The sequence below is a fragment of the Mytilus trossulus genome, chromosome 5 (genome assembly GCF_036588685.1).
Source record: "Mytilus trossulus isolate FHL-02 chromosome 5, PNRI_Mtr1.1.1.hap1, whole genome shotgun sequence".
Classification (NCBI taxonomy): Eukaryota; Metazoa; Mollusca; class Bivalvia; order Mytilida; family Mytilidae; genus Mytilus; species Mytilus trossulus.
The window spans coordinates 34176638-34192475 of record NC_086377.1 but is presented as its reverse complement, the minus strand read 5'-3'; the positions used below and the strand labels follow the sequence as shown (position 1 = coordinate 34192475).

Here is a 15838-nt window from a genome sequence, read left to right as displayed (position 1 = left end):
CACATGACAACTATCCAATAGAGTCTAACGGACTTTGGTATAAGACATTATATAAAGATAACACTACAGCTTATAACAATGAGCATGTTACATGTACGTGGTGTATACATGTAGTCAGGTTAAACAGGTCTCGCCAAGACAAAATTTCAATAATTTGAATGAGGACATAGACAATGAGACGACTACTTTTAGTATTTAGAAGATATAAACGACTCGATTTATACACCTACATAAAATTAAAATTGAGAATGGAAATGGGGAATTTGTCAAAGCGATAACAACCCGACCATAGAGCAGACAACAACAGAAGACCACCAATGGGTCTTCAATGTAGCGAGAAACTCCCACACCTGGAGGCGTCCTTCAGCTGGCCCTCAAACAAATGTTACATGGCAGACTTTCAACAAGCTTTCAACAATATTCGTAACACATAAATGTCCCGGTTTTGTAAAATGTAAATCATAAAAAAAAACCAAAAAAAAAAACCCCAAACAACACCGGCCTGCTTACAATGTATTTTAGTAAATAGAATGAGAAAATAGTTTTACAAATATTTCCAGTTTTCATGATATCTCTGGAATAAAAAAAACCCTCATCAGCCTCAAAAGGTTAAACTTATAAAAATGTAAGGTCATGTATGACATTTTTACAGTTTAACGTGATTCTCAAATAATGCCACTCTATTTTCTACCTATGATGATAACAGCCACTTTTTATTCATTTTTTTTTATAAACATATGTACAATCTAGAATAGTTTTATTCGTTCTTATTCTCGGTTTCAGCTCACTAAAGACGATATTTTCTCATCACTTGGCGCCCGTCAAAACGACATCGATCGCTGTTTAAACGGTTAATAAACAATGTCAACTACGACCTGATACTTACTGTAAATGATCTATAAAAGAGGGACGAAAAATACCAGAGGGACAGTCTAACTCATAAATCGAAAATAAACTGACAACGCCATGGCTAAAAATAAGAAGATGAACAGACAAATAATAGTACACATGACACAACATAGAAAACTAAAGAAAAAGCAAAATGAATCCAACCAAAATCTTGGGGTGATCTCAAGGGCTACGGAAGGGTAAGTATATCTTGCCCCACATGTGACACCGATCGTGTTTCTCATGTCATAACAAATCGGGTAAATAGTATAACTCGGTAGGTCACATTCATGAAAGGGAGGGGGATTGTAGTTACGACGCAAGGAACATATTCGATTTTATTTATGAAACGGTTATTCCATAACGGTCAACCAACTCGTGATGGCGTCCGTAAAATTTACGCAGGAATGATTTCAACTTTGCCATTAAGAACTCTTGTTGCGATAGATTCCTTGTGAGCAGCAACCCTCTATCAAGAAAATCATGATAGGAAATGCAAGCACAGGAATATCGTATCAATTAGGAGAAAGATACCCCGTATGCAGGTGCTGCTGGAATGTTGCTACTTAGAAATGGAAAGTTCACATTTGGAAAGCTGAACAGAAATATGACATATAGAATGAAAAAAAATAAAATGGAAAGAGACCAACTACCGATCAGAGACCAAATTAAAAAAAAATGTATAGTAGTTTAGCGAAATAAAAGCCACATTAAACTCCAAATCATGCAAATGAACAGAAATTTAAAAACCAATACAAGACTAACAAAGATTATAAAGGTTCCCGACTTGAAACTGTTGGACATTGCGACAGGGTTAATTATATTTTATGATATCTCAACCCTCCCCACATATAGTACCTCTAGCACAATATACACAGATTTATGCACAAACAATGTTTATTAAGCAATGCCATTGTCATAACAAGATGCTATTAAAGTTTAATTTTGACGTCTGGTCCTCACAAGTTATTATCACACAAGAGGGTACATGGCGTAAGAAGCTATTCCACATTGGTTGTTTTTGTTCCTCGACATTTTTATATATCCGTCTATTCCCCAGCTTGCACTCCAACTGAAAATAAATACCAACATCATTGTATTATCTTTGGAACCATGATACGACATTGAGAATCTCCTATTTATTAACTTGATAAATTTTGTGAAAAGCTAAAGTAATAATTTTTTATGATAACCATACACTGTTGGTATACAAGAAATAGAGTATGTAACATACATCATGCAATCGATTAATATATGTTTTATCACAAGTAATAGCTTTTCATAAAAAGCTAGCCGTCTCTTAGCTGATGAAAATGGAAAGTGTTCTCGCTTTGTAGATTAATTCACACAACAAATGTATGTCAATTAATTCAATCAGCTGATTATTCACTGGGTAGTCAGTGGATTGTAACAGGGTACGTCAAGAGAGACTTAGAATCTATATGGTTTATGTAACAAGCAATATTTGATGGATACAAAAATAATGTAGTTAAACAAAAAAATATTGACCATTGAAACAGTTCAACTCTTTTAGTTAAAAAATGGTGAAAATAGTGTGTAAATATCAGAAATGTGGTATGAGTGCCAATAGGACATTTCTGCATCAAAACCGCAATTTTTTAAAGTAAACCATTATAGGTCAAAGAACGATGTACTAATTATATATAGAACATGATAGCTGAGGTATAATAAACATTTGCTTACCTATTTTTAACCAGCCAATAGTCTTGTCCATTCTCTACACCATATCCTACGATTAGAACTGCATGGTCAGTGAAAGTGCTGTTACACTTCGGTTCATCAAATACACCTGTAATATAAATACAAATCGTAGTTAATTGAATGATAAAAGATTACTGGTAGATATAAAAAAAGAAAGATGTGGTATGATTGCCAATAAGACAACTGGCCACAAGTGACCAAAATAACACAGACATTAACAACTATAGATCACCGTACGGTCTTCAACACTAAGCAAAGTGAGAATGTAAAAAAAACTGTCGTCTGTTGATGTGGTTCATTAGTGTTTCTCGTTTCTCTTTTCTTTTTTTTTGGACTGTTGGTTTACATTTATTTAGTAATTTTGGGGCCCTTTATAGCTTTCTGTTCGTTGTCAACCTAGACTCATAGTTAAAGACCGTGCCTTGACCCATAATGTTTTATTTTTCTTTTACAAAGTGTGACTTGAATGGATCCAGAGTTGTCTCATTTGAAACTCATACCACATCTTCTTATTTCTAGAAACTAAAGTGACTATAAAAACTGCAAGACACATACATATGTCTAGATATAAACTAGTTTTATGGAAAGTTATTTATTTTGAAACTGAACCAGCAGACATCTTTAACAAACAAGTACGTATTGTTTAATGGTACGTTTATTTTCTTCTTATCTAAAACTACTATGACGACATTACAATTTAAATAAGAACCTACCATTTTTGTAAAGTTGAAATTTGCGATCTGCGTCAATCGCTATTGATATTGGACCAACTGTTGCTACGGCAGATTTTAAAGCCTCTTCATCCCCCTTCTTTATTATTTTCATTCCTGTTACTGTAGCTCCGACTTTAGATTTTTGAAATCTGCAACTGGCATTCTAATAAATAGAGAATAAGAATAAGAATAAGAATTTTATTAGTTTAAAATCCAAACAATAGGATTGTTACTTAATAAACAAACCAATACTAAAACCAAAACAAAACAAACAAACAGGCGGAGGGAAACATTGAATTAAAGTTACACAAACCAGAATATTGAGCACGTGGTTTTTTTAAAGTCTTTTAAAGGTTAAGTTAACAGTAGGGTAATTTCCTGAATTTTTTTAAAACTATTCAGTGTCAATTAAACATTGCTTTGTTAGCGGAAATCCTCCGTTATGTTTCAACATGACATCTTTGAAACCGTATATTACTAGTTTCGAATACAAAAAGTTTAAAACAATCAGAGTCATTGTCAAATACCAGAGTTAAAATTATAGGTGTTATCATTAAGGACCAATTCGAAATTATGGATCCCTATAAATGTCTAAGAAGGTTACTTGCCGGGACCAGTAGACTGTAAGTTTGTATGAAGTTAAATACAGATATGTCTGACCCCAATCGATCCAAACATCTGTTTGCTTTCATTTTAACAAATAATACTGAAAGTGGCGTTAAACATTCTACAATTGATTAAATCACACACGAGACACTGGAGGCTGATGATTTTTCCATTATTCATTAATATTATACATGTATTTCTCGTAAAAACATTTTTTCGGGCTTAGAAAAAAAGACAATTAATTAAAAACATGTTTCTGTTGATAATATAGAAAGGAAGATGTGGTATGATTGCCAATGAGACAACTATCCACAAAAGACCAAAATGACACACACATTAACAACTATAGATCACCGTTCGGCCTTCAACAATGACCAAAGCCCATACCGCGTAGTCAGTTATAAAAGGCACCGATAAGACAATGTAAAACAATTCAAACCAGAAAACTAACCGCCTTATTTAAGTAAAATAAAATAACGAAAAACAAATATGTAACAACTAAACAAACCACGATAAGCACGTATTTCGAAAGAAAGCCTATTATAACAATAAAACACTAAACCGCACATAATAACAAAACAAATAAGGATAAAGGTGTATAATGATATGATTACCTTAGCTTCATACGGGTAAGATGACTCTGTATCTATTCCATTATTGTCTTTGACATATTGGTATGCCCGGAATACAAACCCACCATTACAACCACCGTTACCTGTAAGTAGAAAAAGTAAAATCACACAATTACTGAGGAAAATCTTATCGGAAAGTCCAGAATCACATGGCAAAATCAAATGACAAAACACATCAAAAACGAATGGAGAAGAATTGTTATATTCCTGACTTGGAACAGGCATTTTCTAATGTAGAAAATTGAGGATTAAACCTGGTTATATAGCGCTAAACCTCTCAATTTGATGACAGTCTCATCAAATTATGTTATATCTAAAATGATGCGTGAACTAAACAGACGATATACAGACACGTACGAGCTGAGCTGCATATAAACAAGATATGAAATAATCAACAACTTAAGTCAAATAGATTTATTGTTAACAGTGTCCATTATCTAAAGTCTCTCGACATTGGCAAAACATAATAATAATAAAAGGACTGACGAGAGAAGCAACTTCATTGTAAATAACATTTACAAATCCATCACCGGGACCTTATTCTTAGTGAGAAAAGGTTTTGGTAAACAACCGACTTATAATGTATAAGTTAAAAAATCGATGGATGGTGTGGGGGTGGGGGTTGAGGGGATAGAATTTGGGGTTGATTATAGTTATCAAAGGTACCAGGATTATAATTTAGTACGCCAGACGCGCGTTTCGTCTTCATAAGACTCATCAGTGACGCTCATATCGAAATAGTTATAAACCAAACAAATACAAAGTTGAAGAGCATTGAGGATCCAAAATTCCAAAAAGTTGTGCCAAATACAGCTAAGGTAATCTATGCCTGGGATAAGAAAATCCTTAGTTTTTCGAAAAATTCAAAGTTTTGTAAACAGGAAATTTATAAAAATGACCACAAAATTGATATTCATGTCAACACCGAAGTGCTGACTACTATGAAATTGGAAAAGAACCAGTGCAGATTGACTGTCCTTCACGAAATGTACATTCCATCATTATTTCCTTCATTACACGTCTGTCCATCTAAATTAAATTAGGTTTCGTAGCAGATTCGGTAAACGAAATTAATTACTTTTTGAGTGTCAAGAACTCGTTGGAAGTACATGATAAATTGCATGCTTATATTGGTGATTTTGAATCTGTTCAAAGTTTTGATTTTTCTACCCTGTATAATACATTGCCTCACATTCTCATTAAGAAAAAAATCACCCACCTAATTAAATGGGCATTTAAAAGTCAGAATGTGAATATATATGTTCAAACTCTTTTAGGTCATTTTTTAGTAGCAATAAAAAAAAAACTATGTCAATTGGACATGCTGTGATACTATATATGCACTTGAATTTTTACTAGATACCATTTTTGTTCGCTGTGGAGATATCATATATCGTCAGGTTATCGGAATTTCAATGGGGACTAACTGAGCACCACTTATTGCATACCTGTTTTTGTATTGCTATGTGTTACAATTTATGACAAAAATCAGCAAAGACCCATCGAAACAACATTTCATAAACAAATTTAATAATACGTTTAGATATTTGGATGATATTTTGGCTCTCAATAATGACGACTTCAGTATGTATTCTAAAGAAATTTATCCTGTTGAACTTACTTTAAATAAAGCCAATACCAACAATAACCAGTGCCCTTTCCTCGATCTTGATATCTATATCACTAACGGAAAGCTTAATACTAAAATTTATGATAAAAGAGATGATTTTTCATTTCCTATCGTTAATGATCCATTTTTAGATGGTGACGTTCCATTGTCACCATCTTACGGTGTTTATAAATCTCAACCTGTACGATTCGCTCGTGTATGTAACAATGTTTTAGATTTTAACGAGAGAAATTTATGTATTACTGAAAAATTATTACACCAGGGTTTTCGAGATCACAAACTAGTCAAAACATTTACTAAATTTTATCATCAGTGTACGGATAGCATTCGTAAATATGCAGACTTCGTATACCTTCAGGTATTTCACATCCATTTTTTTATGGAAATATTCTTTATAAAGCACAAAAATGTCAGTATTCACCTCAGAAACTAACAAAACCTTTAAATAGACTTATCAAGAAGGGATATAGTTACGGTACTGTTGTCAGGTTAATAAAGATTGCGTATTTTGGCGTTAATATTTATTCACTGATAGGGTCTTTGCATCGGAACTAAACACATTTATTCCAAAAAACAGTTGTTGGCATGACACGGATTATGTTCTTCTCATATATGTTATGATGGTATGATACTTAACTCTAACGGGAAGGATTGTTCCTGATATTCATATGACGAAATCATAATCTTTCAATCAGTTTAATTGAAGTCTGGAGCTGGCATGTCAGTTAACTGCTAGTAGTTTTTTTTTTTATGTATTATTGTCATTTTGTTTATTGTCTTTGGTTACATCTTCTGACATCAGACTCGGACTTTTCTTGAATTGAATTTTAAATGTTCGAATTTGTTATGCATTTACTTTTCTACATTGGCTAGAGGTATAGGAGGATGGTTGAGATCTCATAAACATGTTTAACCCCGCCGCATTTTTGCGCCTGTCCCAAGTCAGGAGCCTCTGGTCTTTGTTAATCTTGTATTTTTTTAATTTCATTTTCTTGTGTACAAATTGGAAATTAGTTAGGCGTTCATTATCACTGAACTAGTATATATTTGTTTAGGGACCAGCTGAAGGACGCCTCCGGGTGCGGGAATTTCTCGTTACATCGAAAACCTGTTGGTGACCTTCTGCTGTTGATTTTTCTATGGTCTGGTTGTTGTGTCTTTGACACATTCCCCATTTCCATTCTCAATTTTATTAACCTTTCACTGAAACACTTTGTGATACACATTCCCTTTAAGCTCTCAGCAATTTAACAACATATGCTAATACATTAAGAGTTTCCTTCCGGGGAATCTCATCGCATCAATTCAACATGTAGAGAATGGTGGGATTAGCTCAGTTTTCGGTTAAAAATGGGTACCAAAGTGCTGCTGAAATGTGGCCCCCTATTAATGTATTAATGCATAATATTTTCAGCCGACTCATATATGGCGGTGGTTATGAGCATGGAAACACCAGAAATTGGGTGCGGATCCAGGATTTAATGCAAAAGGGGAGGGATGCTTGGGGAGGTGCGAACAATATTGTTCTTCGGAACATGTTGAGAATATGTTTAGGTAAAGTATCAAAATTAGCAAAAAATTACATGCCGTTATCATTTCGGCTTTTTCTACGAGTATTATGGTCTGCTAAAGAATAACAGAAAGGGTTGAGAAATTACTTCTGTTCTAGTACAGAAATGTGGCTGGAAAGTCATATACAAACTTTATGTCTCATGAACCAAAGTATACTTCGTTGGTAGTTTCTAGTAAGTTGAAATTTAAGTAACAAGGTCATGGCAAAAAATAGAAAATTAAGGTCAAACAACAGTATAAAAAACACAAAACAGACTGAGCATTACGAACCCCATCAAATACCGAAGATGATCTCAGGTGCTCAGGAAGGGTAGGCAGACCATGTCGCGCGCGAGTGAAGTTCATACACCAATAACGCGTAATGAATTAGCGTAAGTACATAATTTAATCTTGGTTGTCTCCCTTTTACCAAGAAAAATCAACTAAAAATTGAAAAAAGAACACAGCGTGCACGATGTGTTCCTTAAATAATACAAATACATATCACATATGACTGGACATTAGGAGAGAATGCATGCTGTGTATTTAGTTTTTTGCTTAAAGGATGGTTACAAATAATGTATGTTAATTCAGATAGAAGTCTTGCTTAAATATATAAAAGTGGTAAATCATTGAAACTGGATCGTCCGGGATGAAGATAAACTAGAGAACGATAAAGTAGTACCCTACCGGAGCCCTTGAGATCACCCTTAGTTTTTGTGGGTTCGTGTTGCTTATTCTTTAGTTATCTAAGTTGTGTAATGTGTTCTATTGTTTGTCCATTTGTCTATTTTTTTTATTTTTACCCATTGCGTTGTCAGTTTATTTTCGAGTCATGAGTTTGACTGTCCCTCAGGTATCTTTCGTCCCTCTTTTTTAAACTATATATTAACAAGGTTTTAACTTGTTATATTTCTAAATTGTCAAAGCTTATCCTGCCATTTGTTTCATCAAAATATTAATACAAAATAACACTATAGATCAGAACATATGTAAACCGCAAATGAAAAAAATTAAAATACTTGTCTTCACTTCGTTTTCAAATATGCCTTATACTTACCATACTTAAATGTACAATCCACAAGGTTCTGTTCTGATAAAGAAACCAATTGGCCTGTTTTCCTGAAATGTTGACCCTCCAAGGCACCAGTTGATGAAAATGACCAGCATGATCCACATTGTCCCTGAATAAAGGAAAGATTTATACATTGTTCAGATTTGTTTTTGTTCAAAGTAGTTCCTGTATCATGAGATTTGGACCATAACATGCGTCTCTATTACTTTTGTGCTGACATGAATTGTCATTGATATGGTTATATTTATAAATTTACTGTTTACAAATTGTTGATTTTTATAAAAACTAAGGCTTTTCTACCTCAGGCATACATTACCTTAGCTGTATTTGACAAAACTTTTAGAAATATTGGTCCTCAATGCTCCTCAACTTCGTACTTTATTTTGCCTTTTTAACTTTTTTGGAGTCGAGCGTTACTGATGAGTTTTTTGTAGACGAAACGCGCGTCTGGCGTTTATACTAAATGTAGTCCTGGTATCTATAATAAGTTTATTAACTCCTTTGAACGATGTCGATCGACACAACATATGCCCTTTACCCAACGTTCTTGACCTTATCTGATACACATGTTTGTTGCATTTGCATCTCTTTTGTTATATTTACTGTTATATTTACTGTCAACACAAAATAAAGCCATTATCAACGTCACCATGGTTATCGTGAATATTATTTGCAACACAATTTTAATAAATGATTATTTTTACTAGCAGGTGCATATGCTGATTTACTCAATTATATAGATCTTACATTTTTCTTATAGCATATATAGTTTAAAGTAAGTTAATGTTTAGGGTTGGATATGTACTACAGCCACAAATTGCCATAACAATTATCAGAAACATGTCAGATCAGGTATGACCTGATTTGGCTCATACACTACTGCCCAGGTGGATTTTACTTTGTCCACCTGTCCACAGTGGGAGTGGGCACCGGGTGCGCAAACTTTCTAGCTTGTCCAAGTGGACATGTAAGTTCTTATGTTTAATCAAAAGACTTGGAAGTTCAATCAATTGAAAAAAGCAGATAAGCATTTGTAATCAATATTTTTACAAAAAAAGAGATTATAGCTGGAGTGGGCACGGGAGGGCTGTCCACGGTGAGCCGGTGGAAAAGCTAAATCCACCTATGTTGTTGTGAATCTACAACACATGGAGATTTTCCGGTGAATGACCGTCTTGAAAACAATCCTCGGCAGCAGATGGATTTTATTTACTTGGTTCTTTGTCATTCCAGTCTTATGTCTTTCAATCTAACCGTTGCCATTTTGTTCACATACGCGTCATTTTGTTTTTCGTCGTTGGAACAATAATTTATTTTTATGGTGATAGAGTTTGAAATACAGTGTTGCCTGCTACACCCAAATTTATGATTTGTTTACCTTATATGTCCGTTTGCATTGGCAACAAGACATGTAAATTGTTTTTGATATGTAATTTTTGTGTATGCCACTGTCATACTAGATGTACAACCAGGTTTTATCCACCCGTTCTCCGTTAGGAAATGCCTGTTCTAAGTCAGGAGTATGGCATTTCGCAATACATTTGTTTGATATGTTTGAAATTTGACATTGCATTAAAAAGAATTTCAGATATTTATTTGCTTTGGAGAATGGTGTTTTTGTAATTTAACTTTTTATACGTCAGAGAAGTCATTTTAATTGAAAACAACTCTAATAAACTTGAGACTCAAACTGATATATCTAAAACATATCAACTTGATAAAAACTTGATAAAACGATAATTTCATTACGCATGTATGATTTTGAGGCTTGTCCAAAATTCCTGGCATCAAATGATAGTTACCACAAATAGTTCATATTGATTCCGAATGAGTATGTGTATACATATTCAGTGTTTTGGGTAATTTCAATTCATTTGTTAATACAGGTTTCATTACACAGATGTTGTCATATTTATCCTGTGCATGTCTTAATGTCGTATTGGATCTATATCAACTGTATTGATCTTAAGTATTTGCTCGCGAAAATACAACTTGCATTATACATCTACCGAATCATCTTTGCCTAAACACACTACATCATTGGTATAGTAACACCCAATACATAACACTCTTATATGCATAAAAGGGCATCAGTTATTAAATATCAGTGGATAAAAAATTAAATCAATACTAGAGCTTGCTAAGAAAATGTAAGTACCAAGTCAGGAATATGATAGATGTTATCCATTCGTTTGATGTGTATGAGCTTTTAGTTTTGCCATTTAATTAAGGAATTTCCGTTTTGAATTTTCCGCGGAGTTCAGTATTTTTGTGATTTAAGTATTTGCTATCCTCAGTTGATGACATTAGATATTAAATATATGCTAGGAAAAATAAAGTAAAAAAAACCCAACATTTAAACAAGTCTAAAATAGCAATGACAAAGTATACCGACCTGATCTTTTACAGGCGTAACATAACCTTTCTGTCGCCAGTCAACTTCATCGGGAATTTTGACATTGTAAGGCGGTAAATAAGAAGAACCATATTTTATGACATCGTGTGACATTTTGTACCCCTTCATTTTCTGACTCACTTCTTTCTCTGACTAAAATTGAAGAACACAATTTGACCTTAAGCTACGATTTATGAAGATGATCAGACTTAACTAGACTCGTGTGTTCATCAAACATCCTAGTTTAAATTGTTCAGTTAGTTCATTTTTTTTTAATTTTTAAATTAAGTTGATGGTGTTGTTTATATAGCATCAAGTTTGTACAATCGGTTTGGTTTTAAATTTTAATAAGTTAATCAAATGAGAGGTTTAGCTAGCTATACAACCATGGTTAATCCAATACGTTCTACATAAAGGAAATGCGTGTACAAAATGAGGAATTCTTTTTCGAGACACAGTTTTTTTGGTTTAAACAAATTTATATGTTTAACCCCGCTGCATTTTTGCGCCTGTCCCAAGTCAGGAGTGTCTGGCTTTGTTAGTTTTGTATGATTTAAATTTTAGTTTCTTGTGTATAGTTCGGAGTTTATTAGGACGTCAGTTATCGCTCAACCAGTTGAACATATTTGATAAGGGACCAGCTGAAGACTCCTGCGAGTACGGAAGTTTCTGGCTACATTGCAAACCATTGGTAGCCTTCGGTTGTTGTCTGCTCTACGGTCGGGTTGTCGGGTTTTTGACACATTTCCCATTTCCATTCTCAATTTTATAATGACAACGAATATTTGTCTTCTAAATGACGGAATTCCACATGTTACATTACATTTAATAAGGTACCATAGTCGAGTTTATATTTATTCTATGAAACACAACGGCTTGTCGCAATCACATATTCGATTAGAGCTTAGTTTGCATTTTTATGGCTGCTTTTATAATGAAAGAGGGACGAACGATACTAGAGGGACAGTCAAACTCATAAATCGAAAATATTAGACCTTGTATCACTTTGTTTACAATGTATCGACAATACATAAATCTTCGATTTGTTTTGATTTGCTTTTGTGTTCATCTAATATCACTGTTTGCATATTAATCACTTACCATGTCGGCAAAATGATTAATTCCCAGCCAGTAAGTATGTTCTCCACGATCTGCTGCCATATTGTGATGCTTAATAAAACGGACATTGTCTTCCCAGATCACTCGTCTAATAAATAAAAGCAGTGTATTGCATATTATTTTAAATTAGTTTTAACTAATTGAAATAACTTAATTATAAATGACGAACTGCATGAACATATAAAACATTAACAATAAGTGACGTCAGTTTAAGATGTAAACATTTACTTTATCGCAGATATTTTGGTGACCTTTGATTGTAGGTTTTCTTTTTGTTCAAAGTAACTAGTATTGTGTATTACTTCATGTTTATAAACAATGAAACAGTTCATTATTGCGTTGTAACTTTTATATGTCATTAAGTTTAATGATATGGACAATCGTTTATGAGATCTTTCTTATGTAAAACATATCACATACACAAATATATCATTCTAATTTGATGTACTAAAAGCTAACCTTTGTATTTCTTCAATTTTATCTTGATATATTTTATTATATGATGTCTTGTAGAGTTCCCATTCATTGTCCAGGCGAAAAGATGTGAACTTCAGAGAAATAGAAACTATATTGCCAAACAATAAAGTACACAGTAGTACGTAAGTCTGAAATATTAAGTGTAAAATTGGTTAGACCACTGGGTCGATGCCACTGCTGGTGGACGTTTCGTCCCCGAGGGTATCACCAGCCCAGTAGTCAGCACTTCGGTGTTGACATGAATATCAATTATATGGTAATTTTTATAAATTTTCTGTTGACAAAACTTTGAATTTTTCGAAAAACTAAGGATTTTCTTACCCCAGGAGTAGATTACCTTAGCTGTATTTGGCACAAATTTTTTGGAATTTTGGGTCCTCAATGCTCTTCAACTTTGTATTTATTTGGCTTTTTAACTATTTTGATCTGAGCGTCACTGATGAGTCTTATGTAGACGAAACGCGCGTCTGGCGTATGAAACTATAATCCTGGTACTTTTGATAACTAATTAGACAAAAGATATGGATCGGTCTTCTTTTTGCAATTTCTAAAAATACTTAAAAAAAAAATCACCAAAATACAGAAGAAAGTCTCTAATCAAATGACACAATCAAATTATGAAACAAATCAAACAAATGTACAACAGCTGTCATATACTTGGTACAATAATGTTGAAGTGACACAATTAAATGTAAATAAATATGTAATGAAACATAATGTCGACTTTACAATGTTTGTTATGCTCTGTGAACATGTTTCTGTCGTTTAGTTTAATGTATTCTCTGTGTATTTTCTTACACATTCATTTGTATATAAGTACAATGTATGTGTAAACACAATGTTGTATTTTAAATTATCTAACTGAAATGCAAATTAAAACAGGATCACTGACTTGTTTCGTAAACAAATGTTTAAATAACGTTTAATATTGACAGTCTGTAATGACTTTCCGTATTTTAGTTAACTTTAAAATGTAAAAGTTTTTTTGTCCTTTTGTTAAGCCAGTGTAAACAATGCAGTCTTATAGAAATAGAAGAAAAAACTTTACGATTCAGATGTTAGTAAAACTAAGCATGCAAAGAGAGTTGCCATATTGTATAATGTAGGTTTTGATTATATTTGGTACGTACTTGCATTTTATCTGATTAACTGTAGTTTTACTAATACATTTAATCAACAAATCAAACTATGGTGAGTGTCACTGTGACTTCTTAAATATATATAAATGAAATTTAAGTGTTTTGATAGCGTTTCATAATGGCAGTGTGTAACAACTTCCCCTATTCAAACTAACCTTGGAGTTTAGCAGTTTGTTTTGTCCGTTTGTTTAGCCTAAGTAATCAATGCAGTTTTATTGTAGTAGAAGATAAAGATGTTAGTAAAAATAAGTCATCAATGAAGCGTAGAGATTTACGTCACCAAATTGCCGAATGTAGTTTTTCATTATATTCAATACGTACTTGCATTTTATCTGAGTAACTGCTATTTCAATAAAATAAATCCAACATTCAAATACATTAAAACAGGAAGAACAAATTATCTTGAGTGTCACTTCGACTTCCTAGTTATATATGAATTTTAAATACCTGAACTTAAAACAGAACAATACTTCCTTATTAAACAGGTTGAATAATTCATGACATCTAAAAACCTTGTATATAGGTTATTAAACAATGTAAATACATGTATAAAGTTCATTGGTATGTTATTACATAGTCTATTCTGTCCGACCAAATAAATTGATTTTTTTTATTTCTCATTAAATGAACGTCTCCATACCAAATATTATGCATCTGCAGAATAAGTTAACTATATTTACAACAAATTTGATTTACAAGGATTGGTCAACACTAAACACGAAACATTAGAATGACCGCAGTGAACTTACATTGGCCAAACAAATCCAGTTTTCGAATATAGTGTTGTCAGGAAACAGTATTGGAATTTCAGGAAATATCAAGTCATAATTTTTCATAACAGTGCATAATTGTTACGTCATTGTAACAATTCAAAAGAAAAGGAAAGCAATTAGCCAAGTCTTTTAATATATATTTTCATATATTGATGATGTACTATCTCGTAATAATAATAGATTCAGTGATCACTTACATTTAATATATCCAAATGAACTACCGACACAGATAAATCTACTACATATTGAGAACTTTTTCTAGAAATGACTACTGATGGTACGTTGAATACCAAAATGTATGACAAACTCGAGGATTTTAATTTTCCTGTAGTCAACTTTTCATTTCTGCGAAGCAGCATTAACATATGTAGTATATGTGTCTCAATTGATACGTTACTCTAGGGCTAGCTCAAGTACGTTGATTTTGTTAAACGAGAAATACTGCTTTTAAAAGTTGTTAAGACATGGTTATGAATCAATCAAATTATGGTCATTACTCAAAAAATTTCACGGTCGTCATCATGAGTTGATTGGCCATTATGACAAAAGTGTGTCAGAAATCCTATCTGATATTCTTCCTCAGTCCATCATTACCGAACTGAACAAAGAAATATCACGACGGGTGCCGTGTACGGTGCCGGAAATGCTTACCCTTCCGGAACACCCGATTTCACTCCCGGTTTTTAGTGGAGTTCGTGTTGTTTCTTATTTCTTATTTATAACTGTTGATGTAAATGTCCCTTGGTTTTGTGAGTCTTTGTTTACTCCTTGGTTTTGATTATTATTGTCTTATATTTGTTTTTTTTGGTAAGACATTCTTGTATATGGTTTTACAAATGTTAAAGTAAGGATTTGAATTTAAATTTCTTAGAGGTTTATGGTCTGTTTCGACCTATCATCAACCTACTTCTATAGACAACAACTGCATAATGAGGGTATACTGGATTGAGCAGGCACGCACAAGACCTGTGCATAAATCATGGATATAACACACCAATGTCGGCCTGACGTATCGACGAAATATCTAAAGATTTTTAAAAGTCAAACGAGTATCTGAGTTCTTAAATTGTACATAATTGCTCGGCCTGCAGAGATAGTACTCTACTCGTTGCAATCCC

General features: G+C 33.1%; 1 protein-coding gene across 1 annotated transcript; it reads right to left on the bottom strand.

Annotated features, from left to right (window-relative positions):
• Positions 1 to 543: 543 nt before the first annotated feature.
• Positions 544 to 14415, bottom strand: LOC134718783 (procathepsin L-like). The gene is made up of 9 exons (XM_063581505.1): positions 14269 to 14415; positions 12791 to 12936; positions 12314 to 12419; positions 11213 to 11365; positions 8803 to 8926; positions 4544 to 4644; positions 3324 to 3486; positions 2593 to 2698; positions 544 to 1960 (listed from the first exon to the last, which is right to left on the bottom strand). Exons 1-9 carry the CDS (start codon positions 14272 to 14274, stop codon positions 1861 to 1863), a joined length of 1005 nt encoding a protein of 334 aa, XP_063437575.1. The 5' UTR covers positions 14275 to 14415; the 3' UTR covers positions 544 to 1860.
• Between the last annotated feature and the right edge of the window lie 1423 nt (positions 14416 to 15838).